General features: G+C 36.7%; 1 protein-coding gene across 1 annotated transcript; it reads left to right on the top strand.

The window, feature by feature from the left end:
- The first annotated feature begins 7493 nt into the window (after positions 1–7493).
- Positions 7494–16741, top strand: LOC125480923 (homeobox-DDT domain protein RLT3-like). Its single transcript, XM_048592159.1, is given in 18 exon segments — positions 7494–7880; positions 8252–8614; positions 9047–9105; positions 9215–9586; positions 9703–9765; positions 9845–10055; positions 10176–10276; positions 11300–11386; positions 11465–11596; positions 12074–12214; positions 12711–12833; positions 12953–13411; positions 13977–14078; positions 14080–14391; positions 14497–15108; positions 15701–15805; positions 15889–16108; positions 16187–16741. Coding segments are annotated over 18 exon segments (3591 nt in total). The 5' UTR covers positions 7494–7774; the 3' UTR covers positions 16210–16741.
- The last annotated feature ends 10940 nt before the right edge of the window (positions 16742–27681 follow it).

Here is a 27681-nt window from a genome sequence, read left to right as displayed (position 1 = left end):
CCCCCTTAGTGTAAATAATATCGTTTATGTAAAAAAAAAACAACCAGAGAGTAAAAACAAGTCACCCACGATTTCTTACTATATACCACAACCTTCATAGAGCCTAGCTAACCGCATTTGTAAATAAGATGTTTTAGGTTTGATTCTCTCCATAGGCAAATCTGAATGACATTGTTGCTAGCCGGTTGTGCAGCTTAACCCACTCTACTATCCTCTTAGTGTAGATAATTTCGTTTATTTCAACAACAAAAAAATATTAAAAAAAAAAACAACCAGAGAATAAAAAACGAGCTACCCATGATTTCTTAGTATATACCACAACAATCACAAAGCCTAACAGACCATATTTGTAAGTGAGGGGTCTTATATTCGATTCTCACTAAAGGCGAATTTGAATCACATTATTGCTAGCCCATTGTGAGGCTTAGTCCACTTCCCCCACTTCCTTAGTGTAGATAATATCGTTTATTTCAAAAAAAAAAAAAAAAAAAAAAGACCAGAAAGTCAAAAATGAGCCACACACGATTTCTTACTATATACCACAACCATCACAAAGCCTGGACCTCATTTGTAAATGAGAGGTTTGAGGTTCGATTATCGCCAAAGGCGAATTTGAACCATATTATTGTTAGCCTATCATGAATCTTAGTCCATTTCTCTACCCTACTTAGTGTAGAAATATCATTTATTTCAAAAAGATTAAAATAAAATAAAAAACGACCAAAGAGTTAAAAATGAGCCACCCACATGATTCCTTACTATATATCACAACCATCACAGAGCCTAGCGGACCACATTTGTAAGTGAGAGGTTTTAAATTCGATTCTTGCCAAAGACGAATTTGAACCGCATTATTGTTAGCCTATCATGAGGCTTAGCCCACTTCTCTAACCTATTTAGTGTAGAAATATCATTTATTTCAAAAAGATTAAAAAAATACACAACCAGAGAGTCAAAAACGAGCCACCCACATGATATTTTACTCTATACCACAACCATCACAGAGCCTAGCGGACCACATTTATAAGTGAGAGGTTTTAAATTCGATTCTTGCCAAAGACGAATTTGAACCACATTATTACTAGCCCATTGTGAGGCTTAGCCAACTTCTCCACCTCCTTTAGTGTAGATAATATCGTTTCTTTCAAAAAAATATTTAAAAAAAAAAACGACCAAGGAGTCAAAAATGAGCCACCCATGATTTCTCACTGTATACCATAACCATCATAGAGCCTAGCGAACCACATTTGTAAAAATGGGATCTAGAATTGATGTCAATCCTTGTTCTATATGGTCATTCTTTGCAAAGATAAATGACATAAAAATCATTTTATGTAGAAATTGATTACAGAGGGTCTTTTTGCAGAGGTTTTGACCCATCATTTCCGGCCAAAAACCCACTTCAATTTCCCTTTTTCATTTTCATCTTCATAGTGTTGTTGTTGTTTTTTTATTTTTTTATTTTTTATTTTTGAGGTTGTTAGAATTGCTTAGAAAGGTTGGCTTCAGCAACCAGGCCGTCAGAGTGCAGGCAACGTAATGTGGGAGGGGGCATGGGTACCGAAGGTTAGAGGCGAGAGAGATAAAGGAAATCAGGAAGAAGGTCACTTAAGGAAAAGGTTCACACAAAGGCAATAGCGTTTGAAGAACCGCATATGTCAAGTGGTTTCTGGGGTTGCGTTAGCAAGGCTGGTAGCCCGTATCAGATATCGGATAGTACCATATAGTAAGGTTTTAAAAGACACTAGGCACTAGTCGGGGCGCGAGCTGATGCCTATTTATACTTCAAGTTTTAGAACATATTGAAAACATGGGAAACAAATATATAATGAGTGGTCATCCAAGTATTCAACAAGTCTCTTACATTTAGTTGAAATAATAAAATGCAAAATGAAAGTTATTGATTTTTTGTTTGAGTGAAAGTCGCGACCTAAACGGGTTTAGGCGGACACCTAAGCAGGTCTAAGCGCACTTTCCTAATTTTCAAACGCCTAGGGACTATTCAGGATGGTGGCTAGCTGCCTAGCGCCTAGGCGACAGTGGAGATTTTTAGAAAGTGTTATTTAGTACAAATTTGGCGTTTGATGTTGTTTATATTAAATAAGAACCAAATAAATTAATCCGGACCCAACTATTTTATACAGCTTACACCTACTAACTTATACACCCCAAAATCTATGTATAATTAGTCGGGTTGCTAACAAAAGCACACTTACTGCTTTCTCAACCCCTCCCTTGCGAATCATCTTCTAGCTGCTTGTGTTTGTCGTCATCTACATCAAGAATTTCTCCTCCTTCTTCTTCTTTCTCCCTTTTCCCCTCTCTTTCCCACTTCCTTCTCCTGATTTCTTACTTGAACAACTCACCTTATTCGAATATAACCCTATTAGCCCTAATTGATTAGCAACAAAGCATCTGCCTCTAAAACCCAATTGCTTCTGGAATATCTAATTAGGTTTCTCATGCAATTTCTTGTATATATTTCGGTCGAATTCGAATCAATTTCTCTTCAATCTTGATGCTAGTTTAGGGCAAGGTCATAAAAGACTTTAGACACTAGGAGTCTAGTTGTGTGACGTGCTAGGGCTAAGCGCCTAGACGGCTAGAAGGCCTATGTAGTGCCTAGGCAGACTAGGTGAATTTAATTAAATTTATTAAATAACATAAAAATAGTTGCCTACTTACACTCTAAAAAAACTATTTTTGTATTGAGAATTTGAGAAAGGTAAAAATTAAGCCATCGTGGCATTAGCATCATCACAGACTAATGCAGCAAAAATTAAAAAAAATCCAAAATCCAACCAAATTTGAAAATTAAATAATTCATAATCTAAAATTGACATCATTTTTCATCACAAATTAATCAATAATTCAATGAATCAACATATGTAATGGAACGGTGCATCTAGAATTCAACACCATTCAATTGTAGTATGAAGAAAATTAAAGATTACAATCTAAAAAGAAAATAAAAATGGAAAACTTGCTTGCAAAGTCTAAACAAGCTGCAGAATAAGCCAAGGCGATGGGGCGCCCGAGTCTAGGTGACGACTGCTGCGAGAGATGGTGCATGTAGAGTCAAATTCAGCGTGAACGAAGGAGAGAGAAAGAAAAAAAGAAAAAAAGAGAACACATCTGTGAGGAAAGACAGGGAGAAGAGAAATACGAAACAACAGAGAAATAATAGGAGTTCATTATGGGTAGGTTACCCAAAAAACCTTTAACTTAATTAAATAAATTAGAAAAATAATGGAACCATAAACCCTGAACCGTGTAACCTGGCTAGGCTGATTTTTAGAATAGTAGTTTGGGAATAAGAATCATTAGCATGGGTTATAAAAGGATATACAGTTGGAGAGCTTTGCTCAGCCTATATGCCAGACAGTCTTGGCGGTGTTTATAAAGTAATTAGGGCGTGCTTGTTTGCCTTCACTAAATCTTCTTGGACTAGACTGGACTAGCTATTAATCCAATACCATGTTTGTTACACGCATGAATAGATTTAATGAGATTAGAGCCAACTGGTCCTGACTAAGTCCTTCATTAGAAGCTCTTAGCGAGACCCCCCAATAAGCACTGGATTGCCAAGACCGTTTGCGTCCTCGTCTAGTTGTTCTCCTCGCTTCTTTGTTCTGGTCTGGTTAACCGACCTCATTATACCACCCCACCGACGGCGATGACAACGATCATCGACGAGATGTACTTGTTTTTGGCTCCACACTTCTTTGACTTTATAAGGACGAAAGCGAAGCTGAGTTTACCACAGAACGCTCTTCACTGCCGGCGACATAGCCATTCACGTCGATTGGAGGAGGGGATATGAGTGGGTCATCGGAGAAGAGAGGTTGGATGAGGAGACGATGGTGGGCTCGCGGTTGGAGGTTTGATTCGGAGATGGAGGATCTCAATTACACAAAGGTCTGATAGACTGATTCGCTTCTTTCCATTTTTTTCCCCCAATTTTTATTTTTATTTTTTTATCTTTTTGATTTAGGGGAAATTTATTGGCAGTGTGGATTTATTGTTTGATTTGATTTAAATTGGGCATGTAAATCTTTGGTTTTGTTTCTATAGAAAACGAACTTTTGGAGTGGATTATGAGTAAATTTGCAATTTCTTATCCTGCGTATTTTTCAATTTAGGATTTGATTGTAGGTTAGTTAGTATATGATGTTGTTGTATGAAATTTTGTTGTTATGATTGTATACGGTCCACTTTTTACTGTTTTCATTATCCCATTTCTTAGTCCGACATAGTACCAAACGCTTCACTAAGATAGTCTAGTTTAGTCTATTTTAAGCCAGTCCAGCTTAGTCTCAGAAGTTAATCCAATCCAAGATAGTCCGGTGTAACAAACGCACCCTTAACATCCAAATCTTGTCCAAGTATTTTTGTTTTTTGTTTTTTTATTTTTATTTAAAAAAAACACACACACATTTGTGATCTTTTATATAAACTACATATTAGTTAGGGAACTTTAACGAAAAGCTTCCGGTACTGTTCATTTTAACAAACCACATTTTTACACTAAAAAGTCAATCATTGTACTATTCACTTTACCCTTTATTTTGTCCTTATTGTTAAAACTCAAAGTTTTCAAGTTTTTTTCATTAGTTTTTCTTATTAATTAAACACAACCAAAAGAGAGTGAAAAAATATTTTTGTCTTCTATCACAACAAAAATGTTAAGGACAGTGATGTAATTTCCCAAAACAAAATTTCACATTTTTTTATCCTAGTTTCACCTATAAGTGATTGTATTATCTCTAATTCAAAAAATTAAAAATTAAAAAAACAAATATCTCTCCCTCTTCCTACTCCCATGTTCTCTCTCAATCTCTTCCTCTTTCCTTCAATTTTAAAAACAAAAGCAAAAAATTTCACAAAAGTGTGTGGGCATATACTAGTATGAATTATTATTCTAAAATTAGTAAACAAGCAATTAAAAATTATAAGTAGAGTCCTACCTCTTAATTTGACAGAGAACCAAACGTTTAGAACATAGTTAGTACGCCAACTAATTATTCAGTACTTATACAATGTACAAATTAGTCTATCTGACTGAAATAGCCAGTAATGTGAAACGTACCAAACGAGGCCTTAATGTTTGGCAGTAGTCTAGAAAAAGTGAGTGCGATACCAATATAGTGAACCCATATATGTTTCACACTCTTACAGGAGGGTGGAAATTTTGAATGTAATACCAATATATTGGACTCATGAGTGTGATATGAGTATATTGAACTCACACTAGTGTAGCAGTTGTATTATAGGTTTCAAACTCAAGTTGTCTAGTTCTTATATAGAGGTATCACACTCAAACTACTTAGCCTAAGGAAGCGCATACTCCACATGAGTCCCTTCTAGTCTCATTTAAGTTAGTCCCTAAACACATTGACACATGGTATTATAATCCTAGCTAATTCAATCATCTGGCTAAAGAGGTGAAACATTAAATAAATAATATATGATTCACATGTTTGGCTCTTAGAATACATTAAATAAATAATAAATTTAAGTGTTATAATTTAAGTAGAATAATAACATCACGTGTCTGTGTTTCAGATACACCGAAAACATAATTCGTTTAAAGGGTTGTAATCTTGCTTAAAATTTAAACCCAAGACAAAGCTAATGGTTCTTTGGGATTATTGTGTTGTTCTACACAATATTTGTCCACTAATATTTAGTGCCTTCACATGTCTAACCTATTTTCTTGGTCGTCCCAAAGTGAAAGACCATCTCGAGGCTTTTGTAACACTTGAAAACACAAGTTGACAACTTCTCAGATGATAGGTATAACGTCGACCTCCTTTCTGAGGGGATGTGTGAGTTGTGATTATACCAATCTTAAATTTGAATCCTCACTTACAAAGAAGTGACATGTTATGAATTTGCCAAGCTTGATTGGCGTAATGAATCTCTATTTACTTCTGATATCGTTTGTAAAGAAGTGTCAAGTTATGAAATTGCATATGCAAAATATTGTTCCTTTCTAATAGAATGAACACATCGTTTCGCGTGTAAGTTTACTTATTGGTTTTACGGAATAATGCAAGTTATTTATCGGTTCTTGATGATGCGTGTGTAGAAGAGGTGTGGGTTCTAATACCCCCAACATCATTCTTGTATCATTGTCTTGGTTCCATGAGTTTCTTTGGATGAACTAGTGTTGATTTGGGTGTTACGGTCGAGATTTTAACGGCAAAGTGTTTACTTTGGGCTTTTGTGGTAGTTGATTTCATTTTTTCTTTTCTTTTAATACAACGATATATTTATACTAAGAGGTGAGAATAATAAATTGGTTTCGAATAAGGAAACTTTAACGAAAAGCTCACAGTACTGTTCATTTTAACGAAAAACCACATTTTTACACTAAAAGTCAATTCTGATACTATTCAGTTTACCCTTTATTTTTGTCCTTATCATTAAAACTCAAAGTTTTCAAGTCCTTTTCATTAGTTTTCCATGAGATTTGAGCTTCAGAAATTTCACTTACAAGTGAAGAAGAATATCATTAGAACACATTTATTTGGTTCGATTTTCACTTTTTAGGTGAAGTGAATCAAGCCAGACTCAAGGTATACCTAGTCCACTAATGCCCCAAACAACATGCTATATATCTATAGCAAGTCCACCCCACTACGATAGTAATTGCCCCATCAACTGGAAAGACAATTATTGTCTTAGTAAATAGTAATTGCCCGAGTGCATTTTAATCTCGTAAATGAATTGCCTGGGCAATTGGCATTAAAAAAATTATATTTAAAAAAAATTAATAACATAATTTCAAATAGGACTTTTAACTAATCTTGTCATGCCGTGTGTCATTATCTGAAATTACAACCCCGTCCAGGTCATGCCACGGTTCATATTATCTTAAATTATTTTTATTATTTCTTTTACACTTTTCTATATTTTGATATTTCTAAAAAAAATTTACTAAAGCAAAATTCATATGGACCGCTGGATGACATTTTGTTTTTGCAATCCAAGAGTCCAGGTTTTGCCACGTGGTCACATAGTCTTTTTCAAATATTTTTATTTTTTTTATTTTTTTGAATTTTTAAAATTTGGATTAACACAGACCTCAAGGCTCATGTCCTGGATTAGGCAATCCCTGCTCGACTGCTTAGTCAGTTGGTCTTGGGCCCACTGGATTGCCCGAGGGCGTGGGCTGAAGAGGATTTTGTGTGTTTTGGGGGATTCAATCATCCAATTGCTCAAACACTTGGATGGGTTGGAAATGCTCTAATGGGCTGGAAGTTCATATAAATGGGTTGGGCTGGGCTACAAAAACTACAAGAAACAAAATGCAAACCCCTTGGTGCCCAACCCCTTCCTTTGTCCAAACCTTGACAATCCATCATCTTGTACCCAAAAAGTGAAACTAAACACAAAAAAAAAAAAAAAAAAAAAAAAAAAAAAATGACGACATAAATATTTAAGTTAATTAATTAAGTAATTCTTTCCCAAGAAATATGATGAAGATAACTATTTTGGTAAAACCCAAAACCCTACATGGTGGTTAGTTTGCCCATTTCATTATCTGCTGCTTCTCCCCTCTTCTTTTTTGGCACAAAATTACAGACAAAGCATGCAGATTACAGAGCTCACTCTTCCAACTCCATTTTTCTGCAACTCCGGCACCGCCGCTCACGCTCCGACATCGCCGGCGGCAGTCCCACTCTGCTAGCTTGTACAACTCCCACCCATTTTTCTACTTTTGGTTTCTGCACTTCAGCTGCTTCTAGAAAATGGTGGCGAAATTTCTATGATTTTCTGCGATTTTGAGAAGTTGGAGAGGAAGGGAAAGATGATGGAGAAGATCAAGAAGAAAACGCAATTGCAGGTGGAAGCCCTCGAGAGCTTCTACTCTGGTATCCTAATCTCTCTCTCTCTCCCCTCTCTCGCTGAATTTTGTTATTATTGCTCTGTTTCTGTATTGGGTTCCAAATTGAGTTACCCAATTGACTCTTTGATTGAAATTAGCATTTTAGATTTTCATTTCTTGATTTGGAGTTTCAAATTTGGAATAATCAACTGCAATTTCTCTTCTGTGTGTCGATTTTTTGAAACCGGTCAGGAAGTAGTTGCACAGTGCAACTATTGAAGCAATTTAGGATTGTTTATGCATCTGGTGCCATAGATTCTGCAGAATGATAGCAAACCGTTGGTGTTAGCCACAAGAGAATTAAACCCTATATTTGTATTTTTTTTGTTTGTTTATTTATATTTTAATTTTATACAGAGGAGAAGTATCCATCACGAACGACAATGGAATGCCATGCTGCTGCGTTCGGATTGACTTACAAGCAGGTTCGGGGTTGGTTTGTGGAGAAGAGGCGGAGAGAGAAGCGAGGAAATAGAACCAGTGAGTTGGGAGCGGGTGCTACAAGGATAGATAAACACGGCCCCTCAAGAACAAAAGCTCCTCCATCGTCGAGATACATGAAAACAAGTTTGCTTACTAAGAAGGAAAGAACGAAATGGAATCATATTCAGGAATTGTTAACTCCAGACTACATTCTAAAGAAGGTGTTCCGTAAGGATGGTCCTCCGCTTGGTGTGGAATTTGACTCTCTTCCCTCTGGGGCACTTTGCCATTCTCCACGTATGAACCGAGAAACTTTCTGGTCTGAGAAATCATAGGAAAAATGAATCATTTTTGTTTCACATTTTCATCTATCTGATATATATTCTACTTTTCAGTTTGTTTATAAAATATGCCATGCATCAGTCACAAAATTTTTATTAGGTTTTTCGATTATTGATGAGAACATTCTCTTCATTTATTTTTAGGGGAGAGGCCTAATTCTTTTGACATATGGTTGTTTTGTAATTTTTAAGGTCATTCAGAATTAGATTGTTTTGGTAGTTTGCTTGTGTTATTCTTCACTGAGTTAATTCTTATTCCTGTTGCGGTAGCCAATTGAATTTTTCTCCACTCTGTTCCTTGTGATGTTATTTTCCTAATTGTAGAGATTTTCTCTTAATGTGATACATACTTTAAGAAGGTTTCATTCACATTGTAATTTCCATTTAGATTCCCCAAATTTTCTTTCCCCTTGCAAAGAGAACGACAGAGCAACTAAAAGGAGAAAGGTAATGGATAGTTTATTTTTGCTGCCTTTAATTTTTATAATTTTCTTGTTTCTATTTAAGTCACCATAACCATTCCCACATATATTCTTACCCTTTTCACTTTTATTAGGTTATCAAGCATGCTGTAATTAATCATCACGATTGCAACACGAGTGCTCTGGTTAAAAAACATGGTGTTGGGAAAGGTTTTATGATGAATCATCAGGATTGCAACAAGAGTGCTCCAGTACAAAAACATGGTGTTGGGAAAGGTTTGATAACGAATCATCAGGATTGCAACAAGCGTGCTCCAGTACAAAAACATGGTGTTGGGAAAGGTTTGATGACGGTTTGGCAGGCAACCAATCCTAATGCTAGGGATTTTCCTATTGAAATGGGTTTGGCCAATGGTGAAGTTGCCAGTGTGTCACTAATTCGAACATCTGTATTGCAAAAACCAGTAACTCAGAACAGAAGATTGCAACCAAAAAAATGTGGTCCTGTAAGTCATACTGTCTTGCTTGGAGATATTTGAGCAACGATTTTGGGATGTCATCTTAAAGATCTATCTTATTGGTTACTTTTAGAAGTTGTCTTGACAGTTTGTTGCCTTTTCAGAAACAGGGATGGGTACGAAATAAGTTACAAGAAAAGAGGAAGCGTTTAGCCAAAAGAAGAGAGGCAAGTAAAATGTTGTTATTGCGAATCTGTGTTTCTAGATAGCAGCTTTGATACCGTTCAGTTTTCTTTTGGATACCAGATGGAAGCTAACAATGAGAACCAGAAGTTTCCAGGCAAAGAAAAATGTGAACTTGCTTTGGAAGGAACAGGTTCCCAAGAACATTCGGATAAGATTGCAATGCTTGTGGATGATGAGGAGCTGGAGCAAAGGGAATTACAAGCAAGACCAAATTCACTGGGGTGCTCAGATCATTTTACTAATGGAGATCATGCATGCTTACTTTGCAAAGGTTGGTTTGAAAGAAAAATTGAACAAATTTTCCAATCTAAAATGGAATTCTGTATAATATATGTTTGCACGTATACTATTTTACTATTTTGATGCGAATAAGAAGTTTCTGTAATTCCAGATTTGCTGGCCAAGTTTCCTCCAAATTCTGTTAAGATGAAGCTACCATTTGATATGCAACCTTGGGATTCTTCTCCAGAGATTGTCAAGAAACTGTTCAAGGTACATAATGTCAAATTGCTTGCAACTTGATTCTGTTGAGTTGCAAATACAGGATACATTGTAAGTGAAAGATGTCATACATTTCATCCGTTGGAATTTGTAGCTTGTTGTCACACTTTAGTTATTTTTTGTTCAGAATGATGTTTCAGGGGTCTGTTTTTCCACAATTTCTAAACACACTTCAATCATTTTGCAAAAGGATTTTCCTCTTACTATCATTCTTGTAGAGAATTAGGTTTAGTCTATATGGATTAGATGTAATTAAGCAAGTAGCAACTTCCACCGCAAATGTGTGTTAGAAGCCTCTGTATTCACAATTTCACATTACACATATTTAACACCTCTCTTTTAGGCATATTGACTTTTAGATACTAGCTAATGAACAAAAGTTCTTGCGAACACTTCTTTGTGAAGGGCTGGGGTAGGGAAAAAGGAGAGAATTTTGTATCCTTTCAGTATTGATCTCCCCTTTATTCTTGGGAGTGAAGTTGTGATAGCTCATAACCATTCCTTAGTTTTTTGGATTCATTGGTCTTTTAGCTTTAGATAACTAATAAATATGGTCTCAAAACATTCTTTCTCTTTCATCTCATCTTTATAGTTAGCCAAGATATAAGAACATTTTTAGAGACTGTTGAATTTATTCAACCATTCAAGATACATCACTGAGCCTATGATTGAATGTATTCTTCATCTTGACCTTCTTTCAGCTTATAACACAATACTACTAAGCTACCACGGTTATGTCTTAAAACTTAAAAAGTGTACAGTTAATTAGCTTTTTTCACAACTGATCAGCATGATTAGAAAATTTGTGTTAAATTATGGAGATATGATTATTTATTATTCTTTGTGGAAACTGGCAAATGAAAAGATCTGTAGTGTTAAAGCTCTACTCTAGATTGTTGCTGTTGTTATTTATTGGGTTTATTGGTAGATGTGTCCAAGGGCCATGAATTCAGTTTACTAGATTTTGTTAAGTTATTATACTAAAATATATTCTGGATTGACTTTCTTGGGCAGGTTTTCCATTTCCTTTATACGTATGCCATTATGGTAGATATAAACTCCTTCACTATTGACGAGTTTGCTCAAGCATTTCATGACAAGGTTCTGATCTTTGATCCAACATCAGATTTATAGTGTCTTCCACTTGCTCAACTTATTTCTTTTGTCCATGCCCTTTAGGATTCCATGCTACTTGGGAAAATTCACGTGGCCCTTCTGAAGCTTCTTCTAACTAATGTTGAAGCAGAGCTTTCCTGTGGATCCATACCTCATTTGAGCAAATCATGCAATTTTCTTGCATTTATTCACTCGGTGAGTTACAAGGAACAGTATATAGTGGTCCAGATTCGGATAGATCATTTGATTTACAGTAATGTCATATGCATTTTATTTGGGTTCATACATGCCACTGCATGCCAACATTGTGAAATTTGTCATGATAGTAGTTATATGATTGGGCAGGACCGCATGATACTGGTTTTCTTGTAATTTTTCTGGTATGAATGTTTAAGCATAGATGGATTTCTAGTCCGTCCTTGATTGTAACTTACTTTTCCTTTTCAGTAGATGTTTATTCGTCATATTAAAAAGTAAAAAACTTCTGAACAAAATCATAATCAACTATTAGTTGTCCAGCCTCATGCACTTTAAGAAGATCTACTTGTTCTTTGTAGTATCTCAGAGATAGTTTTTGTCAAGCTCTTTTAGATCTCCTAAATTAATTGTTATTTCATTTTGAATTGAATGCAAGTACTCAACAACTGTCATCTTTATAAAATGATTTGGCAGGTTGAAAACCACGAATCCACTCTGCAATTCTGGAAGAGATCTCTAAACCCTTTAACATGGACAGAAATACTGCGCCAAGTACTAGTTGCAGCTGGTTTTGGTTCAAAGCAAGGTGCAATGCGAAGGGACACCCTTAGCAAGGTTTTCAAAACTATTTAACTACCATGGTTGATTCAACTAATATGTATTTATAATCAACACGTGTATTCCACAAATTAAGTGGTACAGATGCTCGACATATGTGTTAATTACCAAAAACCTTGAGGGTTCAGAGCCATAGTGGCAGTGGTCATTTATTACATGTCATTACCCCAGATAATCTCCTTTTACCTTGACCTAGAGCCCTAGTTAGATAGGGTCGGTTGCCATACTGGAGGGAAGACCAATGTTAAAGGAAATGATTTCGTATTTTGCGCTTTTTAATAATATCCATTGAGCATATTTTTTATTTGCCTCCACTTGTCTACAGCATTGTTTGCTATAATGCTTACAAATTCCATGGAGGTGTTATTCTCTTCCATGTGGTAGTTTATGTTATACTTTTAAAAAGTTTATTTATTTTTTATTTTTATTTTTATTTTTTTGATTGCATAAATCTACCTATACACATGAAACTTGTTTAATCTCTGTTATCTAGGAAATGAGCCTTATGGTGAAGTATGGTTTACGTCCTGGTACTTTGAAGGGCGAATTGTTTAGAGTTCTGCTAGAGCAAGGAATTCATGGGTTGAAAGTTTCTGAGTTGGCAAAGTCATTACAGGTATGTTTCTTAAACATGTTATTATCTTAACCTTTCTTATGTGTTAATCATTAAGTTGATAACAAACAAGCACATCATTGCACTTGAATTAGTGACGGACTTTTTTTTTTCTTTTGAAGATTTCTGAATTGAACCTTTCCAGCGAAATAGAGGAACTAGAGTCTTTAATTTGTTCAACTCTTTCAAGTGATATTACATTATTTGAGAAAATTTCCTCATCCACATATCGTGTCCGTATTAATTCTTCGGGAAAGGAAGTTGAGGAATCCCAATCAGATACCGAAGACTCTGGAGCAGTTGATGACGAGTTTTGTGACAGTGGTACATGTAGCAGTGATGATGATTCTGGCTGGAATTCAAGAAATTCCAGAATTAGGAAACTGACTTATACGAACAATGGTAGAAATAAAGATAGCATGCTGACAGTACACACTGAAATCGATGAGAGTCATCCAGGTGAAGTATGGTTGTTAGGACTGATGGAAGGCGAATATTCAGATTTAAGCATTGAAGAAAAGGTGAATGCAATTGTAGCTCTAATTGATCTTCTTAGTGCAGGATCCAGTTTCAGGATGGAGGTAATTTATAGAATCTTGGCATTGCCGCTGAAATCTTTTCTTTATTTTTATTTCTTTCCCCCTGCAATGAAGTTACCCTATTAAATGAAACTTGTGCTGCCCTTTGTAAGATAATATTATATAATAGTGCAAACAACCTTAGATTTACAATTGTTTGACAGTAAATATTATTTGAATATTGAATGAGATTCAAGTAGCCATCGTTGTTATAGTGGTTACAACATTAATGTTGATTCCTATTAGTGCTTGCCTTCAAATTGGATCCATCTTTTGGGTTGAAAATCTGTGACCCTAATGAAATGTTGATGGGCCATTAGTGCTAGCTTCTTAGGTTTATTCTAAAAATACAAGTAAAGAAATTTCTAGCTTCTTGTTGTTGTTGCTATTGTTTTGTATCATGTGTTTCCCCACTGTGTTCTTACTTCTAGACGGGCTTCAATTGTACCTATATTTTTCAACTCATGTGTCATGCAGGGTAGTTAAGTAATTTTCCACAGATTAATCATGACCTCTCATTTTTCTTGTAATTGAGTGTTATAACCATAGTGTGCTTATTCTTTTGTAGGATCCTACAAATGCTGTTGCTGAATGCATTCCTAGCAGCCTTCATTCTGGTTCAGGAGGAAAAATTAAGAGGTTATCCGCTAACCAACATAGTGATCCAAGGTACAACCTGGGTCCATGCAGGACAGATGAGTCATGCAACAGAAGATAATACATTAAATTTTCACCCAATAGATTCTTCAGCAACAATCTCAAAGTTTTCTGAAGAGAGATCCTCCACAGAAGGAAAAAATGGAAAAGAAAAAGAAGTGCAGTTTGACTTACACCCAATGCAATCTGTGTTTTTGGGTTCTGATCGTAGATACAATAGATACTGGCTTTTCTTGGGCCCTTGTAATGCGTATGACCGAGGCCATGGAAGGGTTTACTTTGAATCTTCAGAAGATGGTCACTGGCAGGTTATTGATACTGAAGAGGTATTCATCTGAACTTCTGTTATACAGTCAACGTGATTATAGTACATGATGCCTAACCTTGTATAAGTTCTAACTGTTTACTTGCTTTTGCTTAACCGAATGCAGGCTTTGTGTGCCTTGTTGTCAGTTTTGGATGACAGGGGTAAACGAGAGGCTGTTCTTATCGAATCTGTGGAGAAACGAATATCGTTTCTCTGCCAGGCAATGTCAAGTAGAATGGTAACTAGTGGTAGAATTGACAACTTGGCGCAGTCTGATCAACCTGTGCTGGATAACGTTAGAGAAGATACTTATTCACCTGTATCTGAGGTAGACAACTTATCTGGAACTGCAAATGATTCTCCATCTTCATCTGGAGCTGTGGTTCTTGAAGTTAGGAAAAAGGGAGAAGAACTGAAACAGAAATGGAAACGGATCCAAGCATTTGATTCATGGTTATGGAATTTCTTTTACCTGGAACTTAATGCTGTTAAACTTGGTAAACGATCCTATTTTGATACACTTCATAGATGTGAAAGTTGTCATGATTTGTATTGGAGAGATGAAAAGCACTGCAGAATTTGCCATACAACATTTGAGCTTCATTTTGATATGGAAGAACGGTATGCCATACATGTAGCCACATGTAAGGAGAAAGAAGCAAGTGATACTTTTCCTGAGCATAAGGTCCTCTCATCACAGATTCAATCACTAAAAGCTGCAGTGCATGCAATTGAGGTAACCTGTCATTTGGATTTTAACTTTGCATTTTCTGTTATATGGTTGTTGTAGTTGAGAAATGAAAACGTCTCGAGTTAAAAAGATTGAAGTTAACTCCTAGACTGGAGAAAAATAAGACTTCATTTGACGGTCAAGCTAGGAATATGGCTTGGATAATTAGAATGTGACTTGTCAGATATTTGTGCAATCGAATCCAATAGCTTTTCTTTTAAAAGAAAACACAATCTGATTTCTTATTCGCTAAAGTGCAATAAGATTGTATGTGAAGGGATGGCAGGGAACAAGGCCAAAAGAGTAATTTATAGCTTGTGTTACTGAGAATGGGCTGAGGAAGATGTATAGTGCTCTAAATGGAGCAGAATGATCAAATAGTATCTTCTTGCCCCCTCTGGTTAGTTTGGGCCTCTGGTAGCTAAACCACAAATAATAATGGGGTTATTCTTTGGTGTGTTTTGGCCTTGAAATTTTGATTGTCGGATGCTTAAAACATGTTTTCTAAATTATATATTGAAGACATTTATAGACGCTTCAAATCTCTTAATTTTTTTTCTGTGCTTTGCTGATCTTCATCTCCCTCTGCTTTGTGCAGTCAGGCATGCCTGAAGATGCTTTGCTGGGTGCTTGGAAAAAATCTGCTCATAAGTTATGGGTGAAACGGCTCAGACGTACCTCATCTTTGTCTGAGCTCTTGCAGGTTTCCTACGTTTCACTTTTCAACATTATCTTTGTTTATTATTTAGTCTGAACCAGCAGCTTCTTTATTGTTTATTCCTGCAGGTTCTTGCAGACTTTGTGGGTGCCATCAATGAGGACCGCCTGTATGAATGCAATATTGTGCAAGGTTCTTGTAATTTTGCTGAAGAACTCATTGCGTCCTTTGCATGTATGCCGCACACATCATCTGCAGTTGCACTTTGGTTGGTAAAATTAGATGCCTTAATTTCTCCGTTCTTGGAAAGAGCCCATTCTGAGAAAAGGAAAGAAATTAGTATCAGAGGTAACAGATGAATATAGTGACTTACAATTGTGTATATATTGAAAATCCCGTTGTCTGAAATACTTCTTTGTACTTCAGGGAAGCATGCTCCAAAGCAATAGCCCCGCCTTTTTTCAGGAGATTATGCAAATGCAAATTCAACCCCGCATTTTTTGACAGATTGAGGAGCATTTATGTATCCACTGTACTTGCTCTAGGACAACCACTGCCAGATTGGTAACATTGTTGCAGGCTACCAATCATGGTACTTCCTATGAAGCCTGGCTTTTAAGTTCTCTTTTGTTGCCATGCACGGCTATATCGAGTCATTAGATGTTCAGCATTACGGAAACTTGCACATTGAATCCATCCAAGTTTATATCACGGAACCTTCCTCCGGAATATTGCCGCTGTCTTTGTGGAAGATTCAGATTTTGTCCATGCGTGCTTGTTCCTAGTTTATGAAAAGAGGAATAAAATATCACCAATGTACATTGCTGTAAAGGAAACAAAATATTTTTAGTTTATTTACATTTTAGTGGAAGTTTAGAAGAGTTGAAAGTGATCTTTATGATATTCTTTTGTATGCAATTGTAGGTGAATAGTATGCCAAGCAATCCACTTTGCTGCCAAAAGCTTGTTGGTTTGGTGGAATTTGTTTTTCTTTATTATTTAATCATCTATTTATATTGTATTAGTCCAATGTGCAGGAAAAAGAGTGGCATCATTTATGTTTGCATTTTCAGTTGAAAAATTGTGCTTGGATTTGCTTCATTTTTGTTGCTCGATTGGCAGGTTGTGTTCTAACTTGTAAAGAGATCGGATAGACCTAATTCATATTTGGTTCATTTGTTAGTCAGAAGATTATTAGCTTCGGATTGTATTAGGTAGGCTTGGCAAAAGGGTCGTGTTTGTCGTGTTCCTGTCGTTTTCGTGTAACATCTGCTATCTTAACGGGTTCTTAACAGGTCGGGTCATCTTGTTATAACACATTAAGAATTTTCTTTTTAATTTCTAAATTTGCACATAGTACATTGCCACATAAATATTACTTTGAAAACCAAATCGAAACGAAAAACCCCAATTTTCACAAACCCCAGAAACGAAAAATCGCAAATTAAAGAAACGGAACCAATCTTAATTTGAAGCAAAACCCTATATTTTAAAAGTAATTCGAAAGAATCAACAATTACCTCGAGATTCGCTCGATCCAGAGAAAGAGAATCGGAGACAAAAGTAGCAAATCGACTGGTAGTAGGTTACTAGGACGTATGTGGTGACAGTGGCGTGGTGGAGGGAGACTGGAGATGGTGGTCGTGAACTTGTGGTTGGCCTGAGTTGAGGTTTGGGACTGAGATTCGAGAGTTCAGTTAGAGTGAGAAAGGACAGTCGCTTCAGTTTGAGCCTTTGAATGTTAGTCTGATTTAGGGCTGAGAAAAACATTGGACGGATGAGATTAAACCTCAGCTACTCAAATAGTCATCAATTTTCTAAATATAATATAATATAATACACACACACACGTGCACACACACACACACACACACACTTAATTATTAAATTAATATTTTTCTTATTGTGTAACAGGCTACCCATGTGTATACTTGATCAACCTGTTATCTTAACAGGTGCTTATCAGGTTACTTGATAACGATCTAATTCGTTATTGTGTTGATCCGGAAACTTGTTAATTTTGTGTCGTGTTGGGTTAACGGATTATGTCAAAAATGGCCAGGCCTAGTATTCGGATCATTGAATTTAAATTGGCCATCCATATGAAGAAAGTGATTTAAGGTATGGGATCTTTCTCACTCTTGTGTCATCTACCTAGTGTTTAAAATATCGGTCTCCGTAAAAATATCGATATACAAATTTGTGATAATATCGATGGATATATCGAATATTGATACCGATATCGGTTATTTTTTATGAAAATAATAAAATTTAAAATGAAACTTTAAGAAATGTCAAACACTGCTTTGGACGAAATATAAAAGTTCCTTGATATTTAAGCGATGTGCAAGAAGGATCGATGAAATCTGTCAATTTTAGCCTAAATTAAGAGTTTCCTCAATATGTGGTAAAGTTTAGACTTCAACCCCTTTTCATAACTTTTTTTATTTTTCGTATATATTCATGAAAATATCGACAATATCGAAGAAATTTCGAACACTGCAACTACCATATACCCTTTGTCGAAGCTCTCTTCCATTGCAATTTCAAATTATTAACAATATTTGAGTTCACCTCATGGGTGCACCATTTTGTTTATCTAATTGTGATTAACGTATTTTTACTGTTCAAAAATCAAGGTTTTGAAAGACGTTAGGAGCTAGTCAGACGGCAGGGCTGGAGCCTAGCTGGACTAAACGGATTTAAATAAATTTATTATATATATATATATATATATATATTCAATAATTGTGAATTTGAGGTTATAAATGAAAGTTCAAATGATTACAAGTGTAAATAGGAAATATTTTTCAAACATCTTATGAAATTCATGGTGAATTTAAAAGAAAAGTGAAAGCATCAAATATGTATGTATAAAATAATTGGCTAAATGAGATACTGGGGCACATAAAACGGAAGTGGGGCACCACCACACCAGTATTTAATACATGTTAGGCTGTTAGTTGTTATGTCTATTTTATTTATTTATTTATATATATTTATTTTTGTCAAATGATAGAATTGTTAGGTTAGGAGCCGATAGGGTTTGAACTTACGCCGTGGTGCAAAGGCAACATTCATCTCCACTACTATCTTTTATCATCATTATAATATTCAAACAATAACCAAGCCTTATAAATGACTAAATTATTGATTGATTTTTTTTAGAGACATTATTTAGATAATTAATAAGATGGACACTTTTGATTATGAAATTTATGCAATAAGAATTTGTTAGTCACACAATTAGAGACTTTGTTTAGATGATATTCCTCACTGACTGTTCTACAATATGTCCCTATACTGCTGTTCAGGCTAGATTTGTCCCTTGCATAACTTCCTTGGTCTTGCCTGTCAGGCAAAGTTTGGTGCTTGGTCTTCTGCAATATAAGTTTGTTATTAGTTTGAATGGTGCCTTTGTGGGCCTTTGTTAGGCCTTGAGGCTCACAATCAAAGCTAATATAAGTCTGAGCATGCCATTGTTCTTTTTTATTCAACATATTGTTTTATTGGTTGTTTAGTTCATTGTTTACTTGCGCCACAAATCATTTCGACTCCTTGGTTTATCAGGATTGTTCATAGATGAGTTAAGTCTGTATTAAGTTCTTTTCTTGGCTTTGGATCAAGGACTTTTTATTTATAGTACCATATGTTCGTTTATGAAGGAAATTAAGATCATTCAAGTTATTTCCTTAGTTATTAGTTTAGGCCGACAACAAGGAAACAAGAGTTATTAGTTTGACAGGATTAATCATGGATAAACTAATACAAAAGTAGTTAAAAATGACATAGGATCTAATGAAAGATGCAAAAACAACAGTTCAACCTCATGGAAGTACAAATAAATGAGATTTGGGCTAGACTACAACCTTGGCAGACAAGATTCGTTTTCTTGCATACAATTCTCCTTGTATTTTACAGAGATTGAAGTCTTGGAAAATGAAAATATAAACAAGGTTTACTAAACGGATTTGATACTACGACAAAGGGAATGGTAACAAGGCTTCTTAAAACTGACAAAAGATAGTTTCTATGGTGGACTTGCAACTAGAAAAAGGTAAAGGGTGACCATACTAAAGCTTTCTGGTTTCTCGTTGTTGAGTGCAGACTTGAGTGTTGCTTGATTGATTGGTTAAGAGAAAGTTTTCTGCTAGCATCCTTTGCTGTTTTAATAGACTTTTAGCCCGAGTGTCCAAGCCTTCCTTTTGGTGGCTTCTAAGCACAATGAGTCATCATCTGCTTTTTTAATTACCTACCCATTTCATGGAAAAATTCTTTTTGTTCAGGGTAGTTGCCCTTTGTCACTTCTCACTTATCATATAGGCTTGCTGCCTATTAGTTGCCATAAATGGTTTTTGAATTCATCCTGGGCTGCCACTTTTCCTTACCCAATTCTTTTCTGATTTTTGCATGTTTGGGCCTTCAATTGCTTTGAGCCCAATGTAAAATAACCAAACAGTGTCCCCTTTAATCATTATTAAGTTTGCTAATCAAGATATTGATAATGATTAAAATTAATTGCTTGTCGAAACTAGGTATTAGAGCCATTTAACTAGTTGATTTGAATAAACCTTTGCATTAACCCATGATTTCCAATGTTAACTACCTGTCTGTTATATAACTTCCACTTTACTTTCTTTGGACATTACCTTCAACAAGCTTAATCCCTAGTGCCAACCAATTCTCTCGAATTTTCAATCTTTCTCTAACTTAAGTCTTGCTACCATCTTCACCCTTTGAAATCAGCAATGGCTCCTCAATTGCGTCCTGCATGTGAGTTTGGTCTAGGTATTGTCAACCTTCGCCGTCATCTCAACGGCCTTCATCACCCTTGGGCTGTCCTTAATCTCCATTTTATTTCTTGATGATGGGGTCCACTATTTGGGACATGCTTGCACCTCCAGAGTTCCCGTTGCTGTGGAAAGCAATATGCCTACTACGAAGTGGTTCACTCTTAACCCCTAAGAAGCTGAGGAGGGCATATCAGCTGCTAAATGGTCAAACTTCAAGAAAGACTTCCCTTCCATGGCCGACACCGCTTGGTCGAAGTTGGTGGACGAAATAGAGCCTATCTGGAAGAAGAAGTGGATGTCAAATGGCAGGTGCATAGATGACTCAGGTGTTCGGGCGAAGACCATCAGATAGGTGTGTATATGTTACACATGATTGATCATCACCCTCTTACCCAACTACTGAAGGTTTAGAAGCTTTAAAGTCCATCACTAGCTTGGATTACAACTCCATGACTTTCAAAAGCTACATGACTTCCTTTGCAGGCTTCATCCGAGTTGCCAAGAAAATGTATAGCCCGCCTTCTTCCACTGCTGACCAAGCTCATGAGCATATGTAATTCTTCTTTAATGGTTAAACGAGCATGTGTTCCCCAACAAATCCAAGGGAATGAAGCTGGAGTGGATCCCTTTGGTAGAGGCCTTGCATTTATTTGATGATGTGGCCATTAGGCCTTTCATCTTTGCCCATCTCTACCATCTACTTTATGAGATGACAAGGGGTCCAGCTCTGGCTTCAATGGTAATTCTTAGAATTTCAAGCTCCAAACTTAGAGTTTCCTGAGGGAGTAGCTTATGCCGGAATTTTGGCAGAGGCCCCTACTACCAGCCATTCAACTTTTACTTGCCTCTAATTCTTCAAGATCTACAAGACCAGGACCAATCTTGAGTGTGATGCCTCAGTGCTCATGAGGTACCTTTGGTTCTCGGACAATCTCTTTCAAGACTATTTTAGGGAGGATGCCAGTAACTTTTGCAAGGAGAAATTTATTAGTTGCATCTAGCAAAGAGACTTGTATTGGGGAGTGAGAAGCAACCGAGCGAATTATGAATGTGGCTTGGAGGTCTACCACCCTAATTTTTGTGGTAGGCAACTGGGATTTAGGCAGGTTATCTAGTTCCCTTCTTTAATTCAGTTCATTATGGGACTTCCTATTGCCTTTGTTCCCATTCAGAGGTCATTATTTGGGCAAGTAGGCACAACTTGGAAGTGATAACCAGGATTGCTCACAAGCCCACTTTTCTCAACCCCGAGTACATTTCTCTGTTTACCACTTGGTGGAAAGCTAAATGGTTAAAAAAATATGGCAGAGACATCGAAGAAGTCTATGATAGGATATTTGGGCAAGTTATCTTCAAGTTTATTCCCAAGTGGAATAAAAGGTTGCTGATGCCTTAGTTTTACAGGTAGCTACTGCTGAAGCAACTAGACAAGGGGTGGGCCCGAGCCAAGCTCTTGGAGAAACTGAAGACGTTTTTGAGATGTTTAGTGAATCTGAGGCAAAAGCTGGGCCTGAGGTAGAGACTAGAATTTCTCGTCAGGCAAGTTCAAGGGTTATGGAATCTTCTGATTCTGAGGTTGAGAAGAGGTCCAAGGCTAGACATGATGTCCCTGCCCCCAGAACCACCCTAACCAGAAAAAAGAACTAGGTCTCAAACCTCCCAAACCTCTCAATCTCTTCTTACTCACCCAGCCAAAGCGGGCAGGAAAAAAACAGAAGTCTGTTAGTAAGTGTTTCAACTTTTTTCCCTAATTTGCTTTTATCATCATAAATATTGAACTTACTGTTCCATTCTATGTGGTTAGGACATACTGCTAGTAAGAAGCTTGATTCTCTTCCTAAGAATGAAGGCAAGCGTGGAGGGGCATCAAAGTGACAAGAAGGTTATTTCCAAGATCTTGGAGGAGTTGAAGGTAGTCACTGTTTGAACACTCAATGTATATTTCCTTTTTGAAGTTCATCCTTCAAACCTAACTCCATTTGGTGTTTTCAAAGTAGGCCTCTAAGGCAGAAAAGACTTCTCAGGATAAACTATCTTCACCTCTAGCCTGACTTGTATACATTTCCTCTACTAGTTTTGAGCCTTTAGAGGTGAAGTTTTTCTTTTCAAAGTTTATCAACTTTAAATTTCTAAGTTCTAAGCCCTAATTTTATCCTTATTATTTTTCAGGCAAAGATAAGCATTCCAATACCTGTAGCTGAGCAAGCATCTGCTCATTCCCTCTCTTAGATTCCTCCAGCCATAACAGTGACTCCTACTTCTTAATTCAATCCTATAGTCTTTAATATACTAGTTGTCTCAGAGGTGACCAACCCTAAGGCTTCTTTGATTCCTTCTTTAACAAGCAAGCCTACTTTTTCCAAGGCAGCTGCAATAATCCTCCTAAGGTATAATGATACTCACTAACTTGTCTTTTTTGAATATGAGTTAAGATTAGCCTTCCAACTTGCCTTCCTTGCATCTGATAGGCCTCTAGCAAGGGTTCGGGCATATCTTTTCAGCTTGTTGGGGCGAAGTGGTCATTCCTCGACCTCATCGGACTACTGGAGTTTCAGGGACTCTAATCCCTCGACCTAAAAGGCCGATTACTGCTGAATCCTCATTTTCTATTATTACTGATGTTATTACTGCTGCTGTTGCTTTTGGTGGAACTGGTGTTATGCCCCCACCTCTGGCTTCTCTCCCAGCCACAACTTTAATACCTAAGCTAGTTACAGAGTTTGGGCTAATTGGGACTAAGCTGAGATCCTCCAGGCGCCCTTCTGAGCCTCAACATATTCAAGGGCAATGTAGGATCTCCAAAGAATGGATGTAGAGGGATTTTTCTGCTTCCCTTAGCCTTAAATCACTTCAAGATACTGAGAAGGCTCTTATTGAGTTGTACCAATTCCAGCAAATGACCAAGGTGCAGTATAAGTCCCTCATCTCCTTATTTGAGAACTTAAGGGCTTTGAGGGATCAACGCCTTAGGGCTAAGAGGTAAGCCAACATGATGAGGTGCTACAAGGAGAAGCATACTTGGACTTCAACCAATCTGCAGCAGTTTGTGGAAGAGGAATCAACTGTGAAGGATATGATCATGGTAGTAGCTGCAGAGATCTGGAAGCTAGAAGAACAACTTTCTAGTCTGAAGGCTGAGCAAATGACCTTCTCCAGCAAGCTATAAAAGAAGATTGAGGAGGTGAAGAAAGTAAACCAAGAGGTGGAGGAATCTGAAGTCTAGTTAGCCAACATCAACATAGCTTTAGAAGAGCCAAGTCACATTTTTACCATAATGCGGACTTATTACTCTAGGATAGCTACCTTGACTAAGGATGTAAACTTGTAATTTAGGGCTTTTGTACTCTCTCAATTATTGAATAAGAAAATTTCTTATTGTTCTGCTACTTTATTTGGCTATTTATAATTTTTACCAAAAACAATTGCTTTAGATATACAAAGAATTCCACACCACATTTTCAAACTTCATCAATATAATAGTATCTAACATCCCAAAGAGTTGGGTGATACTTCTTCAGAAATTTAGCATTGATTGGATGTTTCTATTAATCTCATTCTAGATCTTCCAAATAATATGCCCCTTTATCTAACACTTTGATAATTGTAAAAGTGCCTTCCCATGTAGGACTCCACTTTCCAAATCCTTTAACTTGGTCTCCTAAAGGTAGAACTGCTTTCCACACTAACTCTCATTCTTCAAAAGACTTCAACTTTAATCTATTATTATAGGCTCGCACATCAGCTGTTTTTTCCTTCTTGGATCTTGTTTAGAGCCTCAACTCGGGCAACATCTAGATCTTTAATCCCCTGACACATGGCTTGTACACATTTATCACTATGTAGACCGAATTGGTTCTGCATCCTTAAAGAACTCACATTAATTTCCATAGGAAGCATTACATCTTGCCCAAATGTCAACGCATAAGTAGTTCTAGTTCATGCCCTCTTTGAAGTTCTATAAGCCTAAAGAGTGTCTCCCAACTTCTTATGCCCTTTCTCTGGGCTATCTGCAGTCATTCTCTTGATGATGTTAACCAACCCTTTGTTGCTGGCTTCTATTTGACCATTAGACTGGGGATAATAAGGACTGGACTAGATCACTTTTATCTTGAATTTTTTTTGCAAATTCCTCTACATTTTTTGAAATAAATGAAGGTCCTCTGTTTGTGACAATGATTTCGAGCACCCCATACCTGTGTAGGATTTTGGTCTCAATAAATCTTTTGACAGCAGTTGAATTAATAGGTTTCACAGCTGAAGCCTCCACTCATTTGGTAAAGTAGTCAGTTGCCACAATTATAAAGGTGCGCCTTTTACTGGAAGCAGGATATATTTGCCTGATGAAGTCTATAGCCCACCTTCTGAAAGGTTATGGCTTTACAACTATATTTAAAGGCCTTGATGGAATATGTTGCAAATGACCATGTCTCTGGCATTCTTCACATTCTCTTGCATAAGCCTTACATCTTTCTCCATGTTAGGCCAGAAGTAGCCATATCCTCTCAGCAACCATCTCATTTTTGTTCCTGCTTGGTGTGCTCTATAGATTCCCTAATGTACCTCAACCATTACTCTCATCGATTTTTCCAAACCCAAACATTTCAACAAAAGCCCATATGGAGGTTTCTTTAATAGAATTTCTCCCTACAGAACTAATTTAGTTGCATGTCGTCTAGTTTTCTAACAAGTAGGGAGAGAATGATCTTTTAAGTATTGGATGATAGGTGTTCTCCAATCCTCCAACTCAGGCTCTTCTGTCATCACATCCAAATTGAATCCCTTCTCAAAGATAGAGGGAAGATTCCTTGTTTGTATTTTTGTTTTTTCTTCAGGTACTATTTCTCGAGCTTGTACTTTAGAGGCTAAATGTGCCATCTCATTAACAGCCAAATTTAATTCTCTGGTGATATGATTAATTGTGACTTCATCTCCCTAATATGCCAGCAATTGAGTGACAGCGATATAGTATCCTGCCATTGTGATATGCTTACATTTGTACTCTCCATTCAGTTGATCAATCACTAACTCTGAATCTCCAAAGACCTCTAGTTCTCCTGCCTTTATTTCTATCATGATTTCTAAGCCAATGATTAGTGCTTTATATTCTACCTTATTTTTGTAACATTATTATAATCCAAAAGGAAGGAATAACAATGAGGGACACATTGAGGGTCAATAATAACTACCCCTGCACCTGCAACCCGCTGTGTGCATAATCCATCAAAATATAGTTTCCATGGAGTGATCCATAGGTTGGATATTCTTTTTATCTCTTGTTGGTTCCAATCTTTCTTGCCCGAATTGCCTTCACTCGGTAGGAATCAAATACTTGCAATTTTCATAGTACCAAGGATATTGATCAACTCATTTTCAGGTTCTTAGTGCTCTGTCAAAAAGTTTGCAATTGCTTGCCCCTTCACTGCCTTTTAGGGCACATATTGGAAACTAAATTCTGATAGGGCTAGAATCCATTTCTTGATTTTTCCAGTCAGTATGGATTTGGACAGTATGTATTTGATTACATTAGTCTTAGCAATTATATGAGTATGGCATGGGAACATGTAATGCCTCAACTCACTGGCAGTAAATACAAGGTTAAACATAACTTCTCAACTAGAGTATATTTCGTTTCCACCTCAGTAAGGATTATACTGAGATAATATACTGCTTGTTCTTTCCATCCTTCATTATTCTAAGCCAATAAACTCCCTATGGACTTCTTAAATGCTAAGATGTAGAGCTTTAAAAGCTTTCTCCTCTGGGGAGACATGAGTACTGGAGAAGAAGCTAGGTATGCTTTCACCTTATCAAAGGCTTCTTGGTACTGAGGGCCCCACTTAAACTTGTCTTGATTCTTTAGCCTTAACAAAGGAGACAGATGTTGGATCTTACTTGCTAGGTTATCAATGAATCTCCTCAAGAAATTAATCTTTCCCAGCAATCTTTATAGTTGCACTTAGTTGGTAAGTCAAGTGACTATATTATGGCTTTAACTTTATTCTTGTCCACTTCCACACCTCTTTGATGGACCAAGGGCCCCAAAAAGTTGCCCGATCTGACTCCAAAGACACACTTTCTAGGATTCATCTTCAACTTATGGGTTCTCATCCTTAGTAAAGCTTGTCTGAGATCTTCTAAGTGTTGTCTTTCAGTTTTAGACTTCACCACAATGTCAAGCCCGATAAGGTCATGGAAGATAGCATTCATTGTCATTTGATATGTAGCACTAGCATTTTTCAATCCGATGGGCATGACAACATATTCATAAGCTCTTATGTGTCCTGGGCACCTGAATGTTGTCTTATGTATGTCTTCTTTAGCCATTTTTATTCGATTATATCCAGCATTTCAATCTATAAAAGTTAATACTTTGTGTTTTGTAGCTGCATCAATGGATATGTTGGTCATAGGCATAGGGTATTCATCTTTGGGAGTTGCTTCATTAATATTTCTATAATCACACAACATCAAATGGTGTTAGTTAACACTTTTGATATAGGTACAATGTTAGCTAGCCATTCCACATATTTTGCAGGTCTAATAAAGCCCGCCTTCACTAGTTGCTCAATTTCTTCCTTAACTTTCTCTTCTATCTCTTTTGACATCCTTCTTGGAGCTTGCTTCACCAGCTTATACCTTTTTTTATAGGCATTCTATGTTCTACTAACTCAGAATCCAGCCCTGACATCTATATGCAATGCCATACAAAACAATCCTTGAACTCATGCAAAGATTAACTATTTTTGCCTGATCTGTGGGTTCCAGAAGGCCACTAATTTGTATTGACTTTAGATCCTCATCATTCCCTAAATTAATGGTTTCCAAGGGGTCTTGAACTTCCAGTCTGGCTTATTGGGCTCTGTAGACAAAAACTCCATCGACTTTGGGGCCTCGGGAATATCATCAGGCTAATCTAAGTCATATATACATTATGCCTTGTGTACAACAACTTTTATATTTTCTTCTCCAAAAATACCTCTTTCTTGGTTGTCTTTGGTACATGAAGTTCCTTTTTCCCACTCTGCCATTTCTTTGGCTGAACATTGCTTAATTTCTCTTTTTTCTCTTCCATTCTCTAGTAGTTTCTTGATTAAAGACCTGACTACTACTACTTGGTCCTTCTTCTTC

This window comes from the organism of the source record quoted next, unplaced genomic scaffold (assembly GCF_019419815.1).
Source record: "Pyrus x bretschneideri cultivar Hongxiangsu unplaced genomic scaffold, Pyrus_bretschneideri_v1 Contig37, whole genome shotgun sequence".
NCBI classification, from domain to species: domain Eukaryota; kingdom Viridiplantae; phylum Streptophyta; class Magnoliopsida; order Rosales; family Rosaceae; genus Pyrus; species Pyrus x bretschneideri.
The sequence above is the reverse complement of the archived record's forward strand: the minus strand, read 5'-3'. Positions and strand labels throughout refer to the sequence as shown.